Source organism: Halyomorpha halys, unplaced genomic scaffold (genome assembly GCF_000696795.3).
Source record: "Halyomorpha halys isolate HHAL.00 unplaced genomic scaffold, Hhal_1.1 Scaffold122.1, whole genome shotgun sequence".
Lineage (NCBI taxonomy): Eukaryota > Metazoa > Arthropoda > Insecta > Hemiptera > Pentatomidae > Halyomorpha > Halyomorpha halys.
In genome coordinates this window covers 269,030-281,170 of record NW_027116215.1, presented here as the reverse complement: position 1 = coordinate 281,170, position 12,141 = coordinate 269,030, and the positions used below count along the sequence as shown (strand labels likewise).

At 28.8% G+C, this 12,141-nt stretch overlaps 2 protein-coding genes across 2 annotated transcripts in view; one reads left to right on the top strand and one right to left on the bottom strand.

Annotated features, from left to right (window-relative positions):
- The window catches only part of PXo (P[[i]]-sensitive XPR1 orthologue), a 26,215-nt gene extending 20,449 nt beyond the window's left edge, over positions 1 to 5,766 (bottom strand). The window contains exons 1-4 of the mRNA XM_014416379.3: positions 5,573 to 5,766; positions 1,666 to 1,819; positions 1,337 to 1,593; positions 1,002 to 1,263 (exon numbers count right to left, since the gene is read on the bottom strand). Of these exons, the coding sequence (XP_014271865.1) occupies positions 1,002 to 1,263; positions 1,337 to 1,593; positions 1,666 to 1,819; positions 5,573 to 5,641 (742 nt within the window). The 5' untranslated portion in view covers positions 5,642 to 5,766. The remainder of the gene's footprint in view (positions 1 to 1,001; positions 1,264 to 1,336; positions 1,594 to 1,665; positions 1,820 to 5,572) is intronic.
- A 4-nt stretch (positions 5,767 to 5,770) lies between these two features.
- LOC106678081 (protein phosphatase inhibitor 2) lies at positions 5,771 to 11,009 on the top strand. Its single transcript, XM_014416381.3, has 4 exons — positions 5,771 to 6,204; positions 6,312 to 6,488; positions 6,967 to 7,058; positions 9,100 to 11,009. Exons 1-4 carry the CDS (start codon positions 6,089 to 6,091, stop codon positions 9,207 to 9,209), a joined length of 495 nt encoding a protein of 164 aa, XP_014271867.1. The 5' UTR covers positions 5,771 to 6,088; the 3' UTR covers positions 9,210 to 11,009.
- The last annotated feature ends 1,132 nt before the right edge of the window (positions 11,010 to 12,141 follow it).

The window sequence follows — 12,141 nt, the reverse complement described above, 5'->3', positions numbered from 1 at the left end:
GTGTCCCTTTTGATAAATAAATATATATATTCATATTCATATCTTACTTGCTCGTATTTTACTTTTTTATTTTGTTTATCCCCTTCCTGGCCATTTCTGACATAAGGAGGGCACAATTCATTCCTTAATTAACAAGATGCCATTCAATGAGCTTTTTTTGTTTAACTATGTTATAAGAAAATTTCTTCTGAAGAGATGATTGCTTTTTAAATTAAAAATGAAACTTTGCAGCCGATATCCCTACATTTAGTTTTTTTTTTTTGTATCTTTTCAGATTGCACTCCTTAGATACTGCTATCGTTTCATGACAGGATGAAAACACTGACTTATTCTGTATTAGCAAAAACTGTTTGCTAGTCCATTCTTAATTATACATAAGGTATTATTTTGTTTTTTTCGGAGTGTTCAAGGTTTTGCTAAGGTTGGAAATCTATATTTTACTCTCTTAAAGACAAAATTAAAATTAACCAGATCAGAAGTGCAGTGCACATGCATATTGATGTCATCACTCAATAAACCTCATGTTTACAGAGCATATGCATATTGATTTGGTCACTCTGCACATGCATATTGATTTGGTCACTCTGCACATGCATATTGATTTGGTCACTCAGCACATGCATATTGATGCCGTCGCTCTAGAGGAAAATAGGAGATGAATTTTTATTCATGAACCAGAAGAAAATCTCACTTCAAAGAGGATTATTCTGATTGGCTTGGGAAACTCTTTGCAGGCCACTTTTTACTTCCCCCCTCCACTTGATTTTAGTTATGCCAATACGATAATAGCTTTATTTTTAATGTATTAATTGAACATAAAACAGAAGTCTGCTCATGGTTCTATTTGATAATGGCCCAAGGGACAAAATGTTAAAGAGGAAAAACAAAGTCGAGATAAAGGATCATAAGATGTTTTTCTAAACTAAATTACCTAATCTCAAACAAGAATTTAAATGTTTAATATATTTATGAACTAATAAATATAAAACGAGGCTAAGCACCTGATAATATAACAGCAATGAGCAAAACGATGAAAGAACCTGAGAAAAGGCCGACCTTGAACGTTGTCCAGGGGCTCTGCTTTTCACCTAAAGGTGGAACCCGCAGCCTCTTCATCGCTTTCTGCCTATCACCACCTTCCAAATCATTAGTTACAGTGTTCTCAGTATCGTGGATTAGATGATCTATATCTTTATTAGTGTAAAAGTGGGACGTTGTGACATTGTCATTATGCCAACGCGTACCAAAGTCGACGTGTAAAAGCTAAAATACAAAATAAATGCTATTAATAACTATAACAATCAGTTGGTAAATATCATTAGTAGAGATGGATTACCTTGTCATGCTTCTTCATAATTTTTCTAAAACCTGTGAAGTTTAGATTTTGATAATTCTGGAGTAAAATTAAGCTGAGATAAAACTCGCTAAATGCCAATTTGAGTTCCTGAATTTTCCTGGCAGGAACATCATTCTTCTGAAGGATTCTCGGAGGATTTCTGAAAAATCCCCTCCTTCCTTTGTCCTCATTTTCTAAAGCTTCACTCAATTCACTTCTCAAGCTGCCATATTTTCTAGTAGCTTCGGCTAATTTTTCTAAAGTAGTGAAAAAAATAAAATTTTGAATCTGAACACACAAGATAAATCAAACATACTTAGTAATAGTACCTGAGTAAAAAGTGTTTATTTTTTTAAGTTCCTTATCGCAATAATGAAAAAATTTTTCATCGAACTTAGCTCTATATCTTTTCAACACTTCTGGTTCTACAACTTCAGCTGAGGGAGACTGTTCACAACCAGCGTATATCATGGCTTTCATTTCCTGAAATGATTAAATTAACATTAGTACATCAGGAAATGAAAAAGTTCCAAACAATTTATACAAAATTAAACAAGTGAATATTAAAGTCTAGTAAGATTAACATGTTACATTAGATAATAGCCAAAATTCTGAAAATAATAGAAATGATTACCCACAACAAAACATTATTAATGGCAAGAGTCTATTTTATTTGTTCTTGTATATTCTAACCCTAATCATAGCACAACTAATAGTCAGTTTTCAAAAATTAGAAAGCCAAATTGTAATTTAAGAAATAACAATAAAATGGAAAATATTTTAGCAAAGAAATTATATAGTTGTGAATATAATCCCCTCAATTATATACATAAATATATATTTTAATATAAATGCATTAGATTTTGAAAAGGGTTTGATTCCTTTGAAATAACAGAATCGACTCCTACATATGAAAAACTGACTACCTTATAGTAAATATATCGCTTTTTCCATTCAGGAATCCTGTGTTTAATTAAATGTTTCCCGAACTTCATAATTTGCGAACACTTTAGTAAAAAAAAATTAAACAAATCAAATAATAAATTCAATATATTTAAACAGTCACACAATGGCAGTTAAAATCAACTCTAAAAAATAAAGATCACAACACAAGTATGAGAAGCTCAGTAACCTCCTCGCCTTCTGACGGTTATTAAGAGACAGAAAAAATGGAACATTGCCTTTAATTTAACTATAGCATACTCATAGCAATGAGTAATGAACTGATAACTTCAGCAATTGGATCACTTTATTACTCGCTCATATCAGCTATAGAAAATAACAATTCATTTTTAATTCCAAGTTTATAAAGAGTCAAGAGTTTCAATTACAAATTAATTTTAATTTTAGTAAAATTAAATTAAAATTTATTAAAGTAAAAACTTATCATAACAGCTACTGTCATACAATGCATACAGCCTGGCAGTTGATGCAAAGTTCCATTCTGAAAATGAGACTTAATGTGAGGGACAGTCGCTTCACTGCTGTAATATAAACTGAAGACTTTCATGCCAGACTTAGTGCTCAATAACTGCTCAAAGTAATATATCAATGCACAGTAAATGCTCCTCATGGCAATTATAAAAATTCCACCATTTCAGTGGCAACTATCATACAGATTCCACCATCCCAGTGGCAACTATCATACAGATTCCACCATCCCAGTGGCAACTATTATACAGATTCCACCATGCCAATGGCAACTATTATACAGTTTCCACCAGTGGCAACTATTATACAGTTTCCACCACCCCAGTGGCAACTATTATATAGATTCCACCATCTCAGTGGCAAATACTGTACAGTTTCCACCATTCCAGTGGCAACTATTATACATTTTCCACCATCTCAGTGGCAACTATTATACAGATTCCACCATCTCAGTGGCAACTACTATACAGTTTCCACCATTCCAGTGGCAACTATTATACAGATTCCACCATTCCAGTGGCTACTATTATACAGTTTCCACCATCTCAGTGGCAACTATTATACAGATTCCACCATCTCAGTGGCAACTATAATACAGTTTCCACCATTCCATTTCAAAGTGTCATGGGCCTTAATGTGACAGTTCCTTTGTAGGTGCTATATTTATACTTGAGATATTGGTGAGAATAGGTGCTACATTTATAATGGAGATGTTGTATAAAAAAAAAAATTAATTAATATGGAAGACCTATCATAAACCCTTCAAACACATAAACATTATGGAATCTTTATTAATACAGTACTATACTTTAATGTCAGGCAAATAATAAAAAATAAAATAGATATCATTCTTAAAGCTAGTAATACCTAATTAAGTAACAAAATATCAGTTTTTTGTAAGTCACAAATTCATTACGACTTTTTAAGAACTAGAATCTAATTAACCCAGACAATGTTTTATTTCTTTTAAAACATAAAAATTAAACTAGAATATATTTAAAGAACAATTTTTATTTAATAGCTTTTCAATTATTCATTTTTAATTCATATCGGATAATCTTTTGAAGTAAATAATTAATAATAAGTAAATAAATAGTTATTTATTAAGTTTAAAAATAAAGATTATACAGAAAATATTGTTGGGAAATTTATTGAAAAGAAATTAATACTGATTTCAGACCCTAGTTACAATCTTCTTAGGTAGCACATTTTTTAGCCCTGACGAAGCCCTGCAACGTGGGGCGAAACGTTGGCTCAATAAAATAGTATAATTCTACTATTTGAGTTTTTTTGACCGCACCCGGACCATATTCCTTTCATCGTAGCACATTTAACTTGCTTGCCTTTTCTCTTTCATTTATACTTCAGTTATTTATATAAAAATCTCATTAAACGATAATAATTTTATATTTTAAGAAGATAGTTGACCATATGAAGTAGATTGTAGTTAGACAGTCCGGGTGGCGGTCAATAAAAGTATCCAAATAGTAAATAAAACTATTTATTGTTAACCAATGTTTCGCCTTACTTTGCAGGGCTGTCAGATTGAAACAAAGATGACAACTGGCTCTGTGTTTGTTGAGTCATATTGGAAGAAGATAGCTGACTGTATTAGGTAAATTGTAGGAAGATAGTCCAGGTGGCGGTCATTAAAGATTTATAAAGTAGATAGTTTGGTTTGTGATCAGGAAAAACAACAATTAAAAAATAGTGGACAACTACTTATTTAGGGACTAAATTTGGATCTAAGTAATAGGGTTTATCACGATCAAAAGACAAATTTTCATAGTTGAGGATCCATAACATACAAATATATTTTAAAAAAGTAGACCACCAATGGGTGGTTCCTTCCCAAGATTTTCAAGTGTATATGAAACATACAACATATTTACCTATTGTATTATTTTGTACAGTTGTAAATTACAATAAATAAATAATTTAAAAAAAAAGAAAAAAAAAGTAGATGTATGTGTGAAATAATTGTAATTTAATGAGATTAATCATTAAAGTTTTAAATTTTGACTAAAGTCACAAAGAATACAATATTTATCCTAACATATGATATAATATTAATTTACTAAAGCAATAAATTATTGTAACTGGTAAAAATTTATATTTGATCTTCAAAATGAACCTCACCTCAACAATAAAAAATAAAATAATCTACTATTTTAGGAGGAGAAGGTTTATATGATGATTTAATCAATTTAATATGGTAAAAAAGTAAAAAATCGGCTTAGTAGTGAAGGCTAAGATCAAAGGCAAACAAAACAAGTCAAAGCCATTGTAATAAGAAAGATTCAATACAATTTTCAAAAAATAAGTAGATTTGAAAAAATAAGACAAGATATTTTGTTAATTTTAATTGATAAACAACAAACATCCTCATGTTCATTTAATAATCGATGTTTATTTTCTTAGAGACTCATAAGTCAAGCTATCCAAAATTAAAATTTGAAATAAATCAGAAAATTCCTTGATAACAAAGTCCATTAGTTTTGTATTGTCTCCATAGAAATTATCTATGATTGCAGCAATCAATGTGTGATTATTTAATATAAAATTTCCATTAATGCTACACAATGAAAGTTTTTACATGACATAAAAAAAAAAAAAGATAGCACGGGAAATTTAAATGTGAGTATATAAATACTAAACAGATATTCATGAAGTATCACTGTTTTTTTTAAAGTAAATTAATTTGATGACTAGTACCAAAAATACAGTACTTTAGAAAGCCAACTATATAAATAAAGTAATAAATATTGTTAGGAATTACAATTTGAAAGAGAAATAAATACCTACCTCATAGTTAATATATTGCTTTCTCCATTCAGGAGTAATATGAGCAGCCAAATGTTCCGCGAACTTCATATTTTGTGAACACTTTCATAAAAAATAAAATGAAACAATTCAAATATTAAATTTGAAACATTCAAACAGTCACGCAATGGCAATTAAAATCAACTCTAAAAAATAAACATCACAACAAAAGTAACCAGCTCAGTAACCTCCTCGCCTTCCGATGGCCGGGTTGTTAACAGACTGTTTGTGAAAAAATTGAACATTGCCTTTATTAATTTTGCAATAAGGTTACTTTTGATAATTTTTCGCCAACTTAAAGTAAATAAATTTTTGATCGGTGGTATATAGCCTTTCAGTTGAGGATGTGTTTTAAAGATATCGCGGAAGCTCTGTACTAGGGCAGTGAGACCATCTGTGCGAGTGTTATTGTTTATAAGGTCGCGTTATGGTTATTTGTTGGAGCCGCTCCTTCATTTGACAGCAATCAGAGCCCGTTAATGCCAATATTAAGAAGAAATGAGTAAGGTGATGGCTGGAAGAAGCACTGACCCATCAGATAACCTCAAAATGAAACCACCCAAAGGAATCCTTAAGTCCTCTTCTAGCTTTGAAGCACCTGATGCTCCTGGAGGGTAGTTATTTAACTTTAATCAAATGGATTTCCAATACAAAACTATAATTCTATTTCCTATTCTCTAAATCATCTTTGACACTTTAAGTGTTGTTTCACAATTTTTAGGTCAAGGAAAAGTCAGAAAAATTCAAAAGAGACAACATTTGATGAAATGAACATTCTTGAGACTTTACATCCTCCTGGTAAGGATTATGGACATATGAAAATAGACGAACCTAAAACACCTTACGAAAGAGATGTTCCGGATGCAGTTGGTGTTGACCCTGACGATCTTGCCAAGAGGTAATATTTGTCTTTTTTATGCTTAGTAATTAAAGCTCATGACATTTATAACAAAATTAAGATATGAATCATTGCAGTTAATATTTCTTTACTAAGGAACTAGTCTTTGTTAGCCTGAGATATCTTTATAATTACTTTTGTTTTCATTTTGTCATAATGGAACAATGCAGATTTTTGAAATTGTTTTGGAAGAACAGACTGTGTTTCTAGTCAAATGTATTTTTTTATTACTGAATAAATCACCTGAGATTACAAGTTTTGCTTAATTATATAGACTTGGATAAAACCAGTAAATGTCACTCAAAAAATTCTGTAAGGAATTTGGCAGTAGATCAAAATAACGGTATAAGAATTTTAAAAATAGTTTTATGAATAAGAAATATTTCATTTGGAATTTCAATTATCTTAAAGTTCACTTTGTTCAGTTCATGTTTATTGCATTGTGCAATGCCTATATAATCTTTTTATTAATTGTTAGAATGCGGGAGGAGTCAGAGAAACCTAGGAGAGAGTTACCATTAATGGAAGAAGATTCAGGTGGTGAAGAAGATCTCTCCCCAGAAGATAGAGGTATTTATTTTTTATATTTTGATTCATTTTCTTGTCAGGAGACCATATTTTCTTAGTAAATAAATACTATTTTGATAATTGTTCTGAATATTCATTGACTGTTGAACTGTAGCCAATTAAGAAATCAACTATTCCATAATGTTTGTTCATTATTATGTATTCTTTTCATTTTTCTGGCATTGATCCTTTGTAATGATTGAAGTAATAATGAATCTGAAAATTAAAACTAGAGAAATATATTACTCTGACAAAAGGTAACTGAATGCCGTAGCAACGATGGAAATGTGGGGTTTTATATTTAGTTCAGTCAGTAGAGGACCAAAACAGGGATTTACATTTCAATGTTTTTTTTCTTCTTACCTCTTTTATTAAAGAGCAACAATATTAATATATATCTAAATATATACATACGTACTTGGTGCCCTTCCTTTGCCACACAACAATTACATTTCAAAAGGTGAGATATAAGCTTCAATTTTTTTTTTTTATTATTTAAAAAAAAGCTTTTATTTTTTTTTTTTTTACCATCTCAAATATATGGTTATAAAAATGTAAATAATCAGAAATGTTAAGAAACCCATATGAAATATGTAGGTATGAAAATATATTTTAAAAAAAATCAGGAATATCTAATAAAAGGATAACTGTTAAGGGTTATACTTCTTATTTACTGTCTAATAATAGGATAATCGTTAAGGGTCATAATATGTAATGTAAATAAACAGAAATGTTAAGAAACCCATCTGAAATATATAGGTATGAAAATATATTTTTAAAAAATCAGGAATGTCTAATAATCTGATAACTGTGAAGGGTTATACTTCTTATTTACTTTCTAATAATGGGATAATCATTATGGGTCATAGTTCTTATTTACTGTCTAATAATAGGATAACCATAAAGGGTCATAGTTCTTATTTACTGTCTAATAGTAGGATAACCATAGTGGGTCATAGTTCTTATTTACTGTCTAATAACAGAATAACCATAGAGGGTCATACTTCTTATTTACTGTCTAATAATAGGACAACAAAGGTGTATTTTGTATGTATTGCATAAATAAAAGGCTATTTCATTTCAATAGGATAACTGTTGAGGGTCATACTTCTTATTTACTGTTGTTCTCCGAAGTGGATGTAATTTTGTTTATTTGAAATAATCAACTGCTTCTCATTATTATAAGTAATAAAAAAATATAAATATGGACTATGAAAAAATTTGGTAAGAGTCGATAAAATATTAACTTTATCATATGTCAAAACGTATTTCAAGATCGTCGCTGGCAGTGATTAAATCCTTCTTAGGACTCAATATAACAGACCAAAATTTTGTAATAGACAATAATTGTGAAGTATCAAATTTATTTATAATATGATATTCAATTCAAATCCTTTTATGTCATAGATTTTCAGATATTTGATCCTAATGGTTCATTTTGTTGATTTCTATTAATATCTGAACTAAAATATTAATTTTATTTTTTAAATATGTGAATATTATTTATATTTCATCACATTTATATTTTATAGCACTTAATGATTGTGGCTGATGAAATTTTTTTTTAATTAATGTTAATTTGTTCAGGCAAAATCTATTTGTTGGCTTCTATTAAGACTATGGTTTATTCTACCTTCAAATAGGACCTCTTTAATGCTTTTAGTAAATTTTAATTTTGAAGAATTAAACTTCCCTTCCGTCTTTCCATGTACTTTTAATTGAAGTGATTTTTCTTTTAATTTAAGTTTTTATTCCTTTTTGAGTTCAAAACACATCTATTGATAATTTAATAGATCATATTTGTAGTTATAATTTTGTATTGGTCAAAATTTTTATCTTAATACTCGGCTTACAATTTTATATCATTGAAAAGATTTTTTATTGTGCTATTATGATTCATTTTCTAAATTTCAATGGTTTGATATAAATTCAATAAAATAATAGTGATCTATAAATTATATATCAAATCTGTTTGCACCAGAATAGAAATGTTTCAATAGAAACAAACTATTGAAAATTGAATAAATTTTTATTTGAATTGTAGAGAAGAAGAGGCAGTTTGAAATGAAAAGAAAAGCGCATTATAACGAATACTTAATGGCGAAGAAGAAGTTACAAGAACTGAAAGATGAAGATGATGACGATGATGATTAAAGTAGATATTGTTTTTATATTGAGAATAAATATTCAAAACTGGAAATATTTTATTACTAATGTGATATCTACAGTGCAAAAGATAATAACTGCTATAACAATAACTGTTATTATTTGTTATGTTTCTCAATAATGGACTAAATAACTGCAAGGAGAATAGTCTTCCGTTGCTACCTTCCTTCTAATCGCTATTTTTAGGTCAAAATTTTCTTTTGGAATTGTTACTTTTCTTATTTTATTTTTTTATAAATGACTGAAATTTTGGCTAGTCATTCTTGGTACAAATGTGAAATTTTAATGAAATACATTCTAAAAGAGGCATAGTGTAATCTGTAAAATTAATTGATCTGTTTTAATGTTAGTTTCTCTATTTTATATCTTTGAAGTTTCTTGTAGTTGACAATATAGATAGTGTCTTCACCACTTTTTCTCTTATAAAAAATATTTCAATAAAAAAAGAGGCTCTTGTTACTTTACTAAATTATACCTAAGGCTGAACCAAGACATGTTAATTTTTTGCTTTTGTCTAGCAATCCTCGGGCGATCATTACTATTAATAGGCTATTGTTGTTAAGCCTTCGCCTCTAATTGTCTTTATTTAGAGTATAAGCAATAACTGATGGAATGAACAGTGTGGGTAGCAACTCTAAGTATGTTCTGCTGATAAATGATTTCAGTAACCTATCAAATTACTGCTGCCATACCGCTGATTGGCTACTTACAGAATACTGTTAGCTGCTAGCCTGTGATCTCTAATTGACATTTCATTCTTTAGCCCCTGACTATAATCAGTATCTCATCCAAAAGTATACTTATGCTACATTTAGCTCAATGTTATGAGAGAGCCTGGGACATGGAATGACTCTTTAAATATTAGATAGTTCTAATATCACATTAATAAATAAATCAAGTTGTATTTATCTACTTATCTGGAATTAGAACAATTGTTTATAATTACAATAAAGTGTATTAAAGATGTAACTTTATTCAGAGATCTTGTTGAATTGGCCTCAATAAACCTCTCAGCTAGCCAATATTTATAAAAACCAAAACTGGATTTTTGTTTATTAAAATTATAAAAAAGCAATAGGAAAACTTAAAATTTCTATTATTAAAATTACACAAAAACTCAGTTTGTATTGTTTAATGTATTGCTACGCTTGTTGAATAATGTTTACTTTTCTATTTCTATACTCATTGAATAATGTAGACAATCTTTATTGATTGTTTGAGGGTGCATATATTATTTTCATAAGTATACTTTAACTTTAAAACAAATTATACCATTTTATATGATTTGACATTTGGAAATTGTAATTATTTTATGAATAGTATATTTTCATAGCAAAATAAAACAATGATAGCTTTTGTATGTTGTTATTTTTTTGTTATAATATAGAATATACTCTAAGCCTGTGATAGCCAAGACACCATGCCATGGAATGCATTACGTGATGAATATAGTCACAAAATATTCAGTTATGAGTCCAATGCAATTATAGTCCATTTAATAATTTATAGCAATCAGTTAATACTTTTTGAATAGTTGGCTAAGTACCTAAACAAAGGCTATCTATTATAAATAGTTCTCTAATGTGATACCAATTGCTGCCCGATCACTATAAGAACATTATAATCTATCTTTATATTTATATATTTTATTGCAAATTTGTATTTACTGAAGAATATATCATCGTAGACCTGTCGTTCAGTATTGTCTCGCTTGATATTTCTTTCTAACTGGATATGAATATTTATTAATGTGAATTTAATAAAAAAAAAAAAAAAATTATAAAAAAACGATGCCTAATTTAATGTACATATGTGCTTCAGATAATGAGATTGTTTTATGAGTCTACTGTAAGATTAAGAACATTTATTGGTAAATATGTAAAAAAGATCTTATCTACAAACACCAAATTATCCTTAAATTGTAGACTTAGGTTTTGATCTTACTAAATGTACCAAATTGTTTTGTTACAGTTGTTCGATCATATTGTATAAAATCTAATTTTTTAAAAATGAGATAGTATTTGAAATATGTGTCATGATGGTCGTTTAGTGACTGTTGTTGGATCTTTTCTGCATAACTACATTCAACCTAACTGTAATAACAAGGTTTATACATAATGAACAGTTACTTATCTAAATATTACATAACAGTTCTACACTATACCAAACAAAACTCAACTTTCTTTAATAAAGAGATATTACTTTTATTTTATTAAAATATTTTTTTAAATTGATCTACAAAATTATAAAGGATACAAACCTTTTATTTTCAAAACATGCTAGTTTTACTTTTGAGATATTTCTAGATCTAAAATATAGACTTTTATTAACACATTGACTCTGCCATATAAAAGATAGCTTGTTATTTCTTTAGGACTCGAGCTACGAGTTATCTTATAGGTTTTCCGACTAGAGCTGAAATTTTCCTTTCATCAATAATTTTTTGGTAATTATTAAGGACAACATTCAAGAATATGCATTGAAATTAGCAAATTAAAAATTAAATCAATTTTGCTACAATGTTATAGTTTAAACAGGAGTATAATATTTGAATCTCCCATTGAGGTTCGTGTTATGTTATATGAAAACTTTTTTTTTTTCTTTACATGATGAACATATTTAAATAATAGTGTTGGTTTTTTGAAGTTATAAGTCAATTGTAATTTTACTGGCAAACTAACAAAGTTTTAAGATAATGAATATTTAAGATTCTACTGTTAATATTAACTAATAAAGAAAACAAATTAATTGGAATTATTATAGTGAGTAAAGGCTGATGGTTGGGAGCCCAGATTGGCCATCCCTTCCTCTGCCTTTACAAAATTCTTACTGATTCTAATTACCGCACCCCCAACCATCTTCTCCTCACTTACTGATTCTAATTACCGCACCCCCAACCATCTTCTCCTCACTTACTGAT